The sequence below is a fragment of the Ascaphus truei genome, chromosome 3, assembly GCF_040206685.1.
Source record: "Ascaphus truei isolate aAscTru1 chromosome 3, aAscTru1.hap1, whole genome shotgun sequence".
Taxonomy (NCBI): domain Eukaryota; kingdom Metazoa; phylum Chordata; class Amphibia; order Anura; family Ascaphidae; genus Ascaphus; species Ascaphus truei.
The window spans coordinates 333,737,848-333,753,965 of record NC_134485.1 but is presented as its reverse complement, the minus strand read 5'-3'; the positions used below and the strand labels follow the sequence as shown (position 1 = coordinate 333,753,965).

The 16,118-nt window shown below is 45.2% G+C and overlaps 1 protein-coding gene across 9 annotated transcripts in view; it reads right to left on the bottom strand.

Moving 5' to 3' along the window:
- KIF5A (kinesin family member 5A) overlaps window positions 1-13,543 on the bottom strand; it is a 128,809-nt gene extending 115,266 nt beyond the window's left edge. For 4 of the 9 annotated variants that reach the window (XM_075591539.1, XM_075591540.1, XM_075591546.1 and 1 more), the window contains exon 1: window positions 12,984-13,542. In XM_075591539.1, the coding sequence (XP_075447654.1) occupies window positions 12,984-13,109 (126 nt within the window). In that variant the 5' untranslated portion in view covers window positions 13,110-13,542. Of the gene's footprint in view, window positions 1-12,983 lie in introns of all 9 variants that reach the window. The other 5 variants (XM_075591543.1, XM_075591545.1, XM_075591541.1 and 2 more) reach the window with 2 other exon arrangements.
- Window positions 13,544-16,118: the final 2,575 nt, after the last annotated feature.

Here is a 16,118-nt window from a genome sequence, read left to right as displayed (position 1 = left end):
CTACTGCTACACTTCAGCCCTATACCCTTCTACTGCTACACGTCAGCCCTATACCCTTCTACTGCTACACGTCAGCCCTATACCCTTCTACTGCTACACGTCAGCCCTATACCCTTCTACTGCTACACGTCAGCCCTATACCCTTCTACTGCTACACGTCAGCCCCATACCCTTCTACTGCTACACGTCAGCCCCATACCCTTCTACTGCTACACGTCAGCCCCATACCCTTCTACTGCTGCAATTCAGCCCCATACCCTTCTACTGCTGCACTTCAGCCCTATACCCTTCTACTGCTACACGTCAGACCTATACCCTTCTACTGCTACACGTCAGCCCTATACCCTTCTACTGCTACACGTCAGCCCTATACCCTTCTACTGCTACACTTCAGTCCTATACCCTTCTACTGCTACACGTCAGCCCTATACCCTTCTACTGCTACACTTCAGCCCTATACCCTTCTACTGCTACACGTCAGCCCTATACCCTTCTACTGCTACACGTCAGCCCCATACCCTTCTACTGCTGCAATTCAGCCCCATACCCTTCTACTGCTGCACTTCAGCCCTATACCCTTCTACTGCTACACGTCAGCCCTATACCCTTCTACTGCTACACGTCAGCCCTATACCCTTCTACTGCTACACTTCAGCCCTATACCCTTCTACTGCTACAATTCAGCCCTATACCCTTCTACTGCTACAATTCAGCCCTATACCCTTCTTCTGCTACCCTTCAGCCCTATACCCTTCTACTGCTACACGTCAGCCCTATACCCATCTACTGCTACACGTCAGCCCTATACCCTTCTACTGCTGCACGTCAGCCCTATACCCTTCTACTGCTACACGTCAGCCCTTAACCCATCTACTGCTACACGTCAGCCCTATACCCTTCTACTGCTACACGTCAGCCCTATACCCTTCTACTGCTACACGTCAGCCCTATACCCTTCTACTGCTGCACGTCAGCCCTATACCCTTCTTCTGCTACCCTTCAGCCCTATACCCTTCTACTGCTACACGTCAGCCCTATACCCATCTACTGCTACACGTCAGCCCTATACCCTTCTACTGCTACACGTCAGCCCTATACCCTTCTACTGCTACACGTCAGCCCTATACCCTTCTACTGCTACACGTCAGCCCTATACCCTTCTACTGCTACACGTCAGCCCTATACCCTTCTACTGCTACACGTCAGCCCTATACCCTTCTACTGCTACAATTCAGCCCTATACCCTTCTACTGCTACACGTCAGCCCTATACCCTTCTACTGCTACACTTCAGCCCTATACCCTTCTACTGCTACACGTCAGCCCTATACCCTTCTTCTGCTACCCTTCAGCCCTATACCCTTCTACTGCTACACGTCAGCCCTATACCCATCTACTGCTACACGTCAGCCCTATACCCTTCTACTGCTACACGTCAGCCCTATACCCTTCTACTGCTGCAATTCAGCCCTATACCCTTCTACTGCTACACGTCAGCCCTATACCCTTCTACTGCTACACTTCAGCCCTATACCCTTCTACTGCTACACTTCATCCCTATACCCTTCTACTGCTACACGTCAGCCCTATACCCTTCTACTGCTACACGTCAGCCCTATACCCTTCTACTGCTACACTTCAGCCCTATACCCTTCTACTGCTACACGTCAGACCTATACCCTTCTACTGCTACACGGCAGCCCTATACCCTTCTACTGCTACACGTCAGCCCTATACCCTTCTACTGCTACACTTCAGCCCTATACCCTTCTACTGCTACAATTCAGCCCTATACCCTTCTTCTGCTACCCTTCAGCCCTATACCCTTCTACTGCTACACGTCAGCCCTATACCCTTCTACTGCTACACTTCAGTCCTATACCCTTCTACTGCTACACGTCAGCCCTATACCCTTCTACTGCTACACTTAAGCCCTATACCCTTCTACTGCTACACGTCAGCCCTATACCATTCTTCTGCTGCACGTCAGCCCTATACCCTTCTACTGCTACACTTCAGCCCTATACCCTTCTACTGCTACACTTCAGCCCTATACCCTTCTACTGCTGCACGTCAGCCCTATACCCTTCTACTGCTGCACGTCAGCCCTATACCCTTCTTCTGCTGCACGTCAGCCCTATACCCTTCTACTGCTACACTTCAGCCCTATACCCTTCTACTGCTACACGTCAGACCTATACCCTTCTACTGCTACACTTCAGCCCTATACCCTTCTACTGCTACACTTCAGCCCTATACCCTTCTACTGCTACACGTCAGCCCTATACCCTTCTACTGCTACACGTCAGCCCTATACCCTTCTACTGCTGCACTTCAGCCCTATACCCTTCTTCTGCTGCACGTCAGCCCTATACCCTTCTACTGCTGCACTTCAGACCTATACCCTTCTACTGCTACACGTCAGCCCTATACCCTTCTACTGCTACACTTCAGCCCTATACCCTTCTACTGCTACACGTCAGCCCTATACCCTTCAACTGCTACACTTCAGCCCTATACCCTTCTAGTGCTACACTTCAGCCTTATACCCTTCTACTGCTACATGTCAGCCCTATACCCTTCTACTGCTACACTTCAGCCCTATACCCTTCTACTGCTACACGTCAGCCCTATACCCTTCTACTGCTACACTTCAGCCCTATACCCTTTTACTGCTACACTTCAGCCCTATACCCTTCTACTGCTACACTTCAGGCCTATACCCTTCTACTGCTACACTTCAGCCCTATACCCTTCTACAGCTACACGTCAGCCCTATACCCTTCTACTGCTACACTTCAGCCCTATACCCTTCTACTGCTACACTTCAGCCCTATACCCTTCTACTGCTACACTTCAGCCCTATACCCTTCTACTGCTACACTTCAGCCCTATACCCTTCTACAGCTACACGTCAGCCCTATACCCTTCTACTGCTACACTTCAGCCCTATACCCTTCTACTGCTACACGTCAGCCCTATACCCTTCTACTGCTACACTTCAGCCCTATACCCTTCTACTGCTACACTTCAGCCCTATACCCTTCTACTGGTACACTTCAGCCCTATACCCTTCTACTGCTACACGTCAGCCCTATACCCTTCTACTGCTACACGTCAGCCCTATACCCATCTACTGCTACCCTTCAGCCCTATACCCTTCTACTGCTACCATTCAGCCCTATACCCTTCTACTGCTACACTTCAGCCCTATACCCTTCTACTGCTACACTTCAGCCGCTGATTGCCAGACAAATCTGATGGAGTTTAGGACACTGGTGGGATATATAACAAAGGTAACACAGGGTCATTAGGACGTAATTGAAACTAAAGGCTTGATTCAATATAGTTACATAGTAGATGAGATTTAGTTTAACCTATGTTAAATTTAGATGAAAGACACTTATCCTATATTTGTATTTACAGGATATTGATTCAGAGGAAGGCAAACAACGAACCCAGTGAGACATTATCCAATGATGTCTCATAAGGGGAAAATAAATTCCTTCCTGACCAATAATGAATCACATTTCTCCATGGATAACATCCTTCCCATCTTTACTTACAGTATATGCTGTGAAGCTACTTCCCCGCTCTTGACAAGATTTCAGACTTATCTGAATGGAGTTGATCTCTTCTCCAGTACTGGGAGGTGGCTTCACTTCATAGTGAAAATGGGCATGTTAATCTCATGTTGCATCTATTTACATCAACAAATCATGATACTTTATGGAACATTTGCCCCAATTGCATTACTCACGGATGTAAGTTTCCATCTATTTGTCATTCAAATATAACATAGCATGTCTTTGGTTTTGGAGAGGTTAGCCAAAATCCAGAGGGAATAAACCAATACAAGTTATTTGTGCATCAATTTTTTAATATGGTGCACAATAAAAATGGTTTGCAAAAATGGGTTGTCACGTATCATTTTTATGCAACTTATCAATGTACATCCCAAACATACAAAACACATTGTTTCCATTGGTCAGTATTATGGTTGTAAGTTTATATAATATTGGAGTTGCTCCAACCCGATACAGAAAAAGGTTTAAAGAAAGCCCCTGGAACCCAAATCTACTACAATTTTTAGTCAATGCTATGAAATATTGGTTCCAATTGCTATTTTTAAAATCCCTCTTTTTTGTTGTTGTTGTTGTGATAAGCATGTAAACTCGTCAATTTAATTCTTTTATAAAAGATTAATACACCCTTTAAAGTAAAATGTTCACAAATGTTTCCCGATGGAAAATAAATATGTTCTTGTTTTATCATAGTCCAATGCAAGTCTAATTGTATCTGATAGATTTTGTCTTTCCCATTTATCTGCTTGGCTAATGATGACAGTATAATTAGTTTATACAAAACAACAAACAGAAACGTGTATGGATTAACAATTTATAAATGTCCCGTGTCCTGCGAGCCAATAGGAAGCTGTGATGTCATCCCTTGCGGCTTCCTGTTGGCCCATGTGACACGGGACATTTAAACAGCAGAGATACTGACACCCCCTACAGAGGTAAGCATCTCGGGAAGCAGGGGGTCCCCGGAGCTCAACTTAACGCAGTTCAGCTCCGGAGACCCCATACATCCCACCTATTAAAAAATAGTGTCACCAGGAGTGGCCGACCCTTGAGACATGCCGCCCCCAGGCAGCGCCTAACATGAGGTTAGCCTAGGGACGGTGCGCTCCTTACCCTCTGTCTTCACTATCATTTATGGAGCTGGATTGAGTCCATCCCGGGAGCAGCACCTAATCAAAGGACTGTATTTCTATCCATTTTTTTTTCACTTTCACCAGTGTGTTCACCTGGTTAAAATGAATTATATTCCACACAGTATTTGCGCCTGATCCTTTTGTCTTCAAGCCTAGGGACGGCCCTACTTACACCTGGCTCATTTTTTAAAGCCGCATTTTCGTACGGATTTGTTCTAACCGAGTGCTCTTCCGGGGATGATCCCCACTATCCTGAGCTCCACAGTCCCCCATGGTCCTCAAGATACATACTTTTTTCGTTGCTGGTCTCCTTCCTGGCTATTCAAAGATGCTTACCAGAGTCATCAAATAGGAAAGCGCCACGTTATTCCCCTGATGTTGCAGCTTCCTATTTAGGGACTGGCGAATTTACCAAAATTCACTTCACATGTTTATTTTTTCTTTTACGTGTAAGAAAACGTTTATAAAATGGCGAAATGTTCGATAGAAATGTTTAAACTGGACGTTTCTAGTCAACAAGTTCCTGTTTATAGTTTTCAACGTCACCATTTTTCTAACTCTCTTTCAAAACTTTTGCATTTTAAAGAATTTTTTTTTGGTCCAGGCAATTAATGCTGTAATCAAAAGCGTAAGGCTGGGGTTCTCGATGCCAGTTCTCAAGACGTCCCAACAGGTCAGGTTTTTAGGATATCCCTGATTCAGCGCAGGTGGCTCAGTCGTAGCAGGGATATCCTTAAAACCTGACCTCCCTAAGGCCTGGGACATAGTAGGGTGAGCCTTGCTGAACCGTGCTGAGCCGCGCTGAGCAGATGCACTTACCCCCTGCATCTGTCATCAGCGCGGCTTTAGCAGCCGCTTCCGCATGCGTGCGGATGCGTGCGGAGGCTCAGGTATTTTGGCGAGACAGACAAATTTAAAATTTGCCACTCAGGGAAGCGGAGGAGCGGTCACATCCAATGGGAGCGAGGGACTAGCCCTGCCTCCCGCCTCCGATCCGCCTCCCGACATGCCTCCAGCCTGCCTCCGCCCCGCCTATGCACCGCCCCCAAAGCGCGCTCACTGCCTCACCTGCCAGGACACAAAAAAGCTCCAGTTTGAGCAGGCGAGGCAGAGCAGGAGCGCTGATCAGCGCGGCCCGAGGCCCCATGCCCGAGGCCTAAGGGAGGGAACACAGATTGGCAGAGCCCTGCACAACTGTTATGGGTAGACCAGCCTTTCTCAAGGGTAGAGGCAACTACTGAATTTGGTGTGTGCAGCTCCTTAAGTACAGGAAAAGCAGGAACCAGTTTGGAGTCCCTGATTGGACACAAGGCCTGGTTGCACCGCCTCCCCTGTGACTCACTAAAGCTGCTGGAGAGTGGGGAAACCCAGGATTAGTCCTGGCAGGCCTGCTCTTACTAGGGCTTACTGCCAGGAGAAGGGCAGACTGGTAGCCATAAACCAGCCATGGCTACATACAGTATGTAACATTATTGGGCTCAATCTAAAGGTCATTGAGCATTCACATTGCAAAGCATCTCTAACATGGAATTCACTGAATATGAAACCCAGAGATAACGTTAGAGATAACGTGACTCACCCAAGCAAAGAGAGAGAGCTGGCACTGGAATTTGAAACCGGTTCACCCGCTCTAAAGCAGCAGCTTTCCTGAATCTGGGGCAGCCCTGGAGTCCATCTCTGGAGGGGACCTTCCTGAGCGGCAAGTTTTTTTTTTTTATGTTTTGTAGTTTTCCACCCCCCAAAAAATATATACTACAACCATGGCCACCAGGGTCACCAATAGAAGGCTGACAACGCAGCTTGGAGCGAACCCTGGCACATGTGGCTATTTTGCATCCAGGAGCAGATACAGATGCGGCCCCCCGTCCTGTGGTATCCCACTCGTGGCTCCCGCACGGCGACCCCGCAGGAGGGCATAACATCCACCGCATAGTTATACAATTGAACACAAAATACAGTAAACATTTCCACAGGTCATACAGCACATTAAGGCTGTCAGTAATAGTGGGCATGGTCAGGCTTGCGCACCAGTTTCACCGCGCTGTCACTGTCACAGAATAGCAGCGCCTGCGGCCATTCTCTGCAACATACTCCCCCCTGTCAAGATGTATATTGCGGCCCACATGCCATGTCTTATTTAGATAAGCAACTCGTTCCTCTCCTTGATGTGTATTATTGCCAACTTGTTGCATCACATGGTCTATAATAGCTATGCGCACCCACTCCTCCCTGCGCATTTTGGCCATGCGCATTACATTTTCTGGAAGGTAGGGGTAGTCATATTCTTCCAGTCTAAACCTTTGGACCAGCATCCTATCAGCGCGACTACTCTTAGTGAGGTTATGCCCGTAGGTTTGGCCTGGTAATACCCAGTATATGGGTCCTACCACAAGGCTCACTAGCTGAGTCTTCTCCCTCTGGTTTAGAGAAAAGGCCCTCCGCCATCTTAATGCAGCGCGTGCGCATAATTTCTGCCTGATGCTCGGCAGAAAAATGACCTGCCTCCAACCAGAGATCAATTTGTGACCGCTGTTCTAGTACGAACCTGGTCCGTTTTAAATGGGGCACATATCCCCTAAATAGTGGGTCCCACCACGGCAATGCTTCCAACCCTTCGGTCACCTTATCTGGCATACATGAGATAGTTGTCACATAGGGATTAGCCAATGTCATTACAGGAGTAACAAGGCGAGAAAACCGGGTGTTGTCACTGTGGTCACCGTCAGCTCCTTGGGGACTGAGTTCTGGACTGAGAAAACAGTCAGAATGGGGCGATGGTCCCCGAGCGGGGCACAGGAGCAGAACAGAATATGTCCCGCACTCCAAAGTCTAATTTCTTGGGGGAGTTAGTGTGGCATACCCCAACCGGAGAGGCTGTCCATAACAGGGCCTGCAGCTGGCCATGCCCCCGAGTGGGATCAACTGTAGCGGAAGGCCTAGCAAGGCCTCCCATGGCCTGGATTTCAACAGAGCGGCGTCGTTGATCATAACCCTGTTTCCGTGCCTGGCAGTTCTGTAAGAAAAGGGCCTCTGATTTTGCACTCACCAGTGAAGCGGGGACGAGTACATCAATGCGCTGCCCGTAGGTAGTAGTCATATAGGTCATGGCTCCATCTCGGGCCTCGCAGATGGCTTGGCACTTTATGCGGAGCTTGCACATCCCTTCACGTGGATCGGTCCAGCGCGAATCGACATCTTGGGTCGGTTCGCCCGGGGAGGAGATAGGGCTCAAGAGGGACGAAGAAATTGTGGCCTCGGGATCGGTGGAGGCCACGTCCGACACCTCATCCACGGACACACCCTCGATGTTTGGCCGGAAACTTCCAGATCCAGCGGAGGATGGTTCCTCCTGGGGTGAGCAGGACAATAGGGGCATGGCAGGCCTTGTTTGGCCAGGCCTGTTCAGGCACTGGCTCACCTCCTCTAAGGCACGGATCAGGGCTGGGATGGGTCAGACGGTAGAAGGGGACTCACGTGATCGCACACTGCCAGTGTGGCCTCAGGTATGTCCTATAGTAAAACTGCTTCCGCAGGGCTGGAGAACTGCTGGCCTCGGCTCCCAGTGCTCCCAGCGACCCCACACCAGAATCCATACTTAGAGACCGGCTGGTCCCTAAGTCGGAAGTCGGGACCAACCAGGTGCTCGAACATATTCCAGTAATCAGGCAGAGGGGCCTCGGAGGGCTGTCCTGCTATCTCCACTAGTCGTTGGAGGAACCCGGTGATATCGGAAAATCCTCTGGTGTTCGATAGAGTGGTATACGTCTCCTCTCCAGGGCCCTGGAAACGGAGGTACGATGTGGTACATTCTGAGCACCGGGAAGCGAATCCCAGTGCAAGCCCCACCTGCGCACACTGCAGACAGACCAAACTGAGAGAGTTCACCCCATCATCGAGGAGTAGTAGCAACTCTCCGGGGAGAACGAAGTTATCGCTGTTTTCTTCTTCCATCGTCGAAGTCCGTTGTAGATGGAGCGAGTAGGAGTACGACTGTGCAATAGTACTACCACATGCATCTGTGGCTAAGTCTCCACAGCCGTGGCTCAGAAGCGGATAGATACGCCCTTACCTCCTCCCTCTGGTTTTGAGATAGTCCACTGGGAAGATCAGGGTGAGACTTGGTGTTCGCGTCAATCCCGGATAATTTTGCCAGAAGGGCATGGGTCAGGCTCCCCGCCAAATCCATAGATTTGCAAATAAAGTCTTGCAACTTTGCACAAGTTGCCATGCGGTCTCCCGTTTTTGGCAGGAACCACCATTTTGCATGGTGAAAGTACCTTATGCAGCTCCCTTTTCGGGAGACGCGTTGTGCGTGGCTGCATCTCCTCCAGCAGAGGTTCTGGCACCTACAATCCGGCGCCCCTCTTCAGATACCTGCCCGCTCACACAGATTGGTATAGTTGTATGGGCAATAGTTTCCCTGGGGATGTATCAGGGAACTACCCCCACCGTCTTCATAGTGTAGTTGGATGGGTAACAGTCTCCCCGGTGTCGCATCACGGAACTTCCCCCACAAGTGGACTGTTGTCTCCCTGGAGGTGCATCAGGTAACAACCCCCACTCTTCTTCTTAGAATAGCACGGTTGGGCAACAACCTCCCCGGCGACGCATCAGAAAGCTGTCCCCACCTTCTTCTTAGGTTAGATTACCACATGGCAGTTCCTCGCTAATGCAGCTCTTCAAGCAGAGGGACCGACTTGCCACTCCTAAAATGCCTGCCAGCTATACAGAACAGAGGGTAGTGCAGGGCTGCATGGCACAGACCACAGTCCACTGCACTCCCTAGAGTCCTAAAGCGCCATCTTTAATAATATATGAACAAATGTCTGTATCCTGCTGCAAATGCCTGTCCTGATGACTATCTCAGCAGTGCCTCCATCTGCAGCACCCTTTCCCCCATCCTATGTGAGATAGTGTCACTACCGGTGTAATCTGGTGCTGGTGCATACATGGATGGTAAACAGGAGGCCGGAGATCTCCGCGGTGGTATGGGGAGTACATCAGGACAGGCTTACGGGTGGTTCCTCATCAGTGGCACCGCCTCCAGCCCCAGAGGATTCTGGTGCCGCCAGGATGGACCTATGGGGCACTTCTTCTTTGGGTGATCATTTCAAGTAGTATACCAGATTGGGTATAACTAGGATTTATTGGTACAGCATGATGAGACACAGGATACAGTCCCCGGATGCAATACCCAGACTTGAGGCCTTGAATAACCCCTTCTTGGTTAACCTTACCCCCTAGTGGGACAAGGCCTCAGCCTACTCCTTTTGGGGAGAGACTCACTGCATCCTCATAGCATGGAGGACAGCCCACAACTACTGTTACAATCAAACCTCTAGAGGAAACCCCTCCTACCCATGGAAGTGGCTTATAAGCCGGCCTCCTACACTCATAGGCCTTTAGAATAACAGGCTATAATCTACTCCTAACACTGCCCACCCTTTACTACGACTTAGAGTTAGAGGGGCCAGAGAATCAGTAGTCCAAGGGGGACATGGCTACATCCTCCCTCTGGTTTTGAAACGCCCTCCCGACCCCGCAGGAGGGCATAACATCCACCGCATAGTTATACAATTGAACACAACATACAGTAAACATTTCCACAGGTCCAAGGGGGACTTGGCTACATAAGGAGAAAGTACGTCAAAACTGTTCGCGAAGTTCAACTTGGCATAAACACTAAAAAGTCTGCTAATAGTGTTAATGCAGAATTAAGTGGCTATGTATCAACCCAAAAATCCACAGCAGACATGTTTCATTTTATAGACTAACAAAATGTATTATTTTAAAAAGCACGGCTATTATAAATATTAACAAAAAAGAATAACTGTTCTCAATTTTAACCTCTCATAAGAATAACAAATTAAACTATAAATGCCAGAGAAGATGAGTGAAATGCGCAAGAGAAGATGAAGTGATCAAGTGTTACATCTCACATGTAAGTGACCATTGTTTGCTATTATCCGTTTCCATTTTCTCATACTTATCTGTGGTTGTGATTGTCTGTTTTTTCTTATTATAAATATTATTATGCTAATAATTCATTTTTTTAATACACAAGGCTGTTTTGATTTTAAATGTATCCATCATGTATTCCTCATGTGGTATGCATCAAAAATCTTTATAAACAACTTATACGTCATATGCATGATGTCATCATACATACAGTACAATGCACGTTATTAAGGTTTGTAATACTTTGTTGTGCTGACATTCTTGATGCAACACAAATGTAAAAAAATATGTCAGTGCATAGGCCCCTATATATTTATATTATTTCACTAGTGCCAAAGGGTTGTATATCCAGACACAACACATTACATCCCTTTATATAAACTCAAAGAGAAACAAAATGGCAGCAGTGTAGTACAAAATGTGAGGTATCGTAAATTACAATCCCTTTGCAGACCCCTATGGAAGTGAAGGGTATAAGGAAGGAGTGGGCAACTCCAGTCCCCAAGGGCCAACAACAGGTAAGGTTTTCAGGTTATCCCTGCTTCAGCCCAGGTGGCTCAATCAGAGGCTCAGTCGAAGCCACTGGGTTAAAGAGTAATTAAAAATGGTAACCTATTTTATGCCAGCACTGCGTACTTATTGTTAAGTGATCAAATGATGATAATGAACATAGAGAATTATACTTATGTATTTGGAAATAAATGTATTACACTATTTCAAGTCATTCAAACCAAAACGTGCCCCTCCCTGAATCTAAAATAAGAACAACATGGCTAGTGGTTGGGAGCAACATAACAAACATTTAGCACACCGAGCTGCCTCTTTTAATACCATGATTTAGGGATATACTACATTCTGTGGCCCTCAGGGCACCTACTGTATAGTCTTTGAGTGCCAACATTGCTTTTTCCTTTTAAGAAGTTAAGGAGTAGGCTATTTAAGAAGGAGTAGGCTATTTAAGAAGGAGTAGGCTACTTGTAATGCGGCTGCTTTGGCAATGAATCAGGTTGACCACCCATTGTCATCTTCTTGTGACCTTGGGCAAGTCATGTCATCGTCTCTTTTCTCAGCGTAAATTACATTGTAAATGGGCGGGACTTGAAACGTCCATGTATAGCGCTGTGTACAGTGCAGCACCATATGTGAAAACAATAATAATATACTGTAATTGTGCCCAATCGAGGATGTATAAGTAAACAAAAATGTAGAGAAATAAAAACAATAAATTGTGATAAATCTTAGATTTTCTTATGTTTTTGTATTCATTATTTGCACCCACTCCTCCATAATAATGTTTAACTTGTTTTCTGTGAAATATCTGGTTGAATTGGAATAATGAATAAGCAAGTATGCAATCACATGAGTTTAATCAATAATGGTGACATCACAAAAATAAATGGATTACAACAAGATGTCACTGTAATAATAATATGTCATGGCTTCCATTATAAGTCTAAATGTCATACTGGGCATTCAGAGAAATAGACCTAGAAGAAAAACAATTCACAGGAGGAGAGAACATAGATGGAGATACTGTATTAAAGATAGACAGGCCTCAGTCTATACAATATACCGTAGATCTGTATTTTCTGAGCATATTGAATAAGGGAGTGAGAGACACAGAAAATGACAGACCACAAAAATAATGTATTCTGGCACAGCCTTAACATTGCATCTCACATCCCCAATACTCTACGGGGAAATACATGAGTAAGGTGTGTGTTACTCATTTAAATGCAGCCTTCATTATAAAAAATAGAAAAATCAGTACACCCTAAAGAAAACCACACACACAAAAAAACAAGTTCTTGACTGAAAAGACCAAACAGCTGGTGGATTTAAAACCACCTCCAATCAAAGCAGATGTATCTATAGCGCATTGCAGCCCCCCTAATAAGGGGAGGAGGATGGATCGCATGAAGGAAATCCAACTCCAGCAGTGCCATACATACAGTACATATATACATATAGCTAAAGGTCCAATGTGTGTATCACAAGGACAAATGGATGGCGTGTGATTTGCCACACCCTATCCACAATGGACACAGATTGTCCTGACACAGGGAGGGGCCACATCACTGGTACCTCCTGTGTGTCCCTTGCAGGAATAAAACACAGCAGCTCATAGAATAAAGAAATACTGGGAATAATGTAACATGTCAGCAGCATACACACACACACTGGTGATTTAGTAGTATTTGTAATATGATGTGAGTACAGGTTTGCATGTGGTGTTACATCTCCCTTCCCCACCTCTGCTACTATACAATGCAGTGCACATTATGTCTCCCACCTCGTTGATCACTTACCCCAAGGATCACGGAGTCATCGCTCTGAAAAGTGGGCAGGAATTTGTCCCCCCTGTGCACCTCCGACTGATTCAATGGGCGAAATCTGCATAGGACCTTGATGCTGCATTCACTGGGTTCAGCCATGACTGGGAGGTGAGGATGACACAGGGAATAGTGGCTTTGAAAACGTCAAAACTGGAGGTGTGAAATAAAAAAAAAATGTCAACAGATCAGATGTGATGGGAGATCTGGAGGCTTGGATGGGTGGATCTGGACAGAGATGGAATGGATGCCTTGGAGATGAGGAGGGGGACACGTTGCAGGATAGGGCTGGGTGCTGTGTCCAGCCGGTTGTAAGGTTTCATCTGCATACAGTCTGCCTGGCAAAGGATGAGCTCCTCTGTGTCTTCCTGGTTAAGCTATGATGTGAAATATACATCTACAGACAAGTGAGGCTGTAGCTGTTTGTTGGGTCTTCTTCAGCCTCCCCACTGCAGAGATGCACAGCAGCCACCAGCAGCCCTCTCTCTTGCAGTCTGTGCTGCAGCCTCTGGTATGCTGCTTAATCATTCAGGCGAGGTGGTAGGTCTGTGCATCTCTTAAGGTAGCCCAGTCTCTTAAGGTGGAAATGCTTTAGGGTTGGAGTGATAAACCGGGGGAGGGAAACCGAAAATCAATACATTTTAACATGTAAATGCTTCAATTCTTCTCTCCAGTTCCCATTGGAAACCATAAACCAGTTTGTTGTCTCATTGCAGACCAATGAGTTGCTGCCCCCTCTGGGGGATTTTAAAATGGAGTAAGGGGATAGCCCCTGTAACAATCTTATTACTTGATACATACTGTATATGGCAAACATGTCAACTGTCACTGGTTTCCATAAGTTTCACTGATTTTTTTTTTGCATATGTCATCTTCTATATTTCAAGGTTTAAAAAACCCAGTGCTTTTCTTTTCCATTAAGAAGCCATTTTTGTGGTCCACAACTAATCTCACCTATTGCAATCACTGGAGGGGGAGGTCTTTGATGTGCGATGTCATGTTTGTGTGTTGCTGGATTATGAAGCAGTAATATAGATCACACAGCAAGTGGTAGAAATATTAAGGCAAAGTTAACCCCTATTCTCCTGGAGAGCTGAAATGTGATTTTCACAAAGAACAGGGATGGGGTTTGCCTAAAATCAGATGCTGTTTACCATGGGCAGCTCAGCTGTTAGATTGGCCAATATAATAACAGACACAATGCAAATATAAAGATACTGTATTACATAAGGTAAGTAGAGATCCTTACATATTCAGACAAAATTACTATCTTGGAATAAAAAATGGCCAATGCAATTTCATCATAATAAAAAATAAGGACTAAGTATAATTTTTTTTATATTCACAATATTATTACCAATACGATCCTCCTTTCTAGGCGTTGTGAGAGTCTTCTTAACCAACCCCACTTATCAGATGTTCAGGGATACAGGGGAGTGTGTCCATTTTATTTTTCACACAACGTTTATTTGAAAATAAATTTTATTTGTAATGTTGAAAATCATTTCAAAATGATTTTATATGTAGCATTTATGAAGACTTAAAGGGTAAAACAAAGTGCATACATTTGAAAAATAAACGTAGGCTTTAATTTAGTCAAAGTTCAGAAAAAAACCAGGGCCTTTCTTCAGCCAAAGTTCAGCAGTACCTCATTCATATAGCTTTTCTCAGCCAAAGTTCAGCAGTACCTCATTCATATAGCTTTTCTCAGCCAAAGTTCAAAATGTATCCAAAACAGCAACAGAACATGGAGCAGAATAACAGTATTAAGACATAGGGAAACAGGCCTCAAAGCCAGTGTCTGCCTGCAGACCAGGAACAGCCAGCACTGGATTGCAGGTTGCTTCGTTATAAAGACTCTTGACCAGGTGGCTCATTAGTGTCTCCACTAGGCAGCAGTTAACTACTGTACTAGCTTCCCAAATAGTCCAAGGCTTCTGCCAACAGGGTTCACCCTGTTACATTTTTATTTTATTTTTGCACCTACATCTGAACTTTTTTTCTAAAGAGGATTCCCAAGGAGAGCTTTTTATTTGGGGAGCAATTAGAAAACCAGGCAGAACATAATTATATGTATATATTTAAATATATTCACTTTTTCTTATACACTGCTCCACTATAGATATTAAATTATTATTTTTTTTTTAATTATCTTTAAAGTGCAGAGAAATTGTTATAAACCTATATCTAAAATACACAGTACACACAAAAAAACTGTGGAAGACGTCACTGTTTTGAGGGATACCAGTGCGGGGATCCTAGTACTAATGAGGCAAGGTGAAAGGGTACAGTCTGAACTGTATAATGAGAGATAATTAATTTGCCCTACAGCAACAATAGTCGCATGTAACATGGAGGGCAAATAGGCACATTTTTATTGAGACCCTCCTGATTAGATAAATGCAAGCCCTCCATGTTACACATGACTGTATTGTTTCTGTAGGACAAATTCATTATATTACAATCTCATTTACCTCAGTATTACTAGGAGCCCAGCACTGGTATACCTCTACTCACCCACCTTTTACATTTAAGTTACATATGTTTTATATTTTTGACAGAAATAAATGCTAAGTTTTATCATTGAAGTGATGTGCACCCAATATTTTGAGTCTATTTCATTTATGTTCTTTGTTTTGTCAATGAATCTACATAAGTTCCCAGTGCTGCACCGACTTAGTAATCACTGCTTATTGCTTCTCATATGGTCTTATTTAATTTGAGGACTGCGAGTCGATAGGTATATACAAGAGAAGAGAAGAAACCTAAGTGGGACATATGGAGCCCCTTCTGAAGTCAATCCTCTCTGCCCTCATTCATCATCATTTCCACAAAGAATATGTTTATTTCAGACACTAACTCCAACTTAATAGAATATTTTTGCAATATCTATAAAGTTTTACGCTCCCAGACACAAATTTAGTGGGAGATAAGTAGGTTACAGAACTATGTACAACATAATCTGATGTCTAAAGGCCTCAGGCTTAAAATGTTACCATCACATAACATCTCCTGTCTTTATCAAACGTTGGGAGGCAATCTTTTCTAATCATTGAAGAGAACTAATGCTATTATTGATCGAACATGAAAAGAACATATTGGAATCAACTG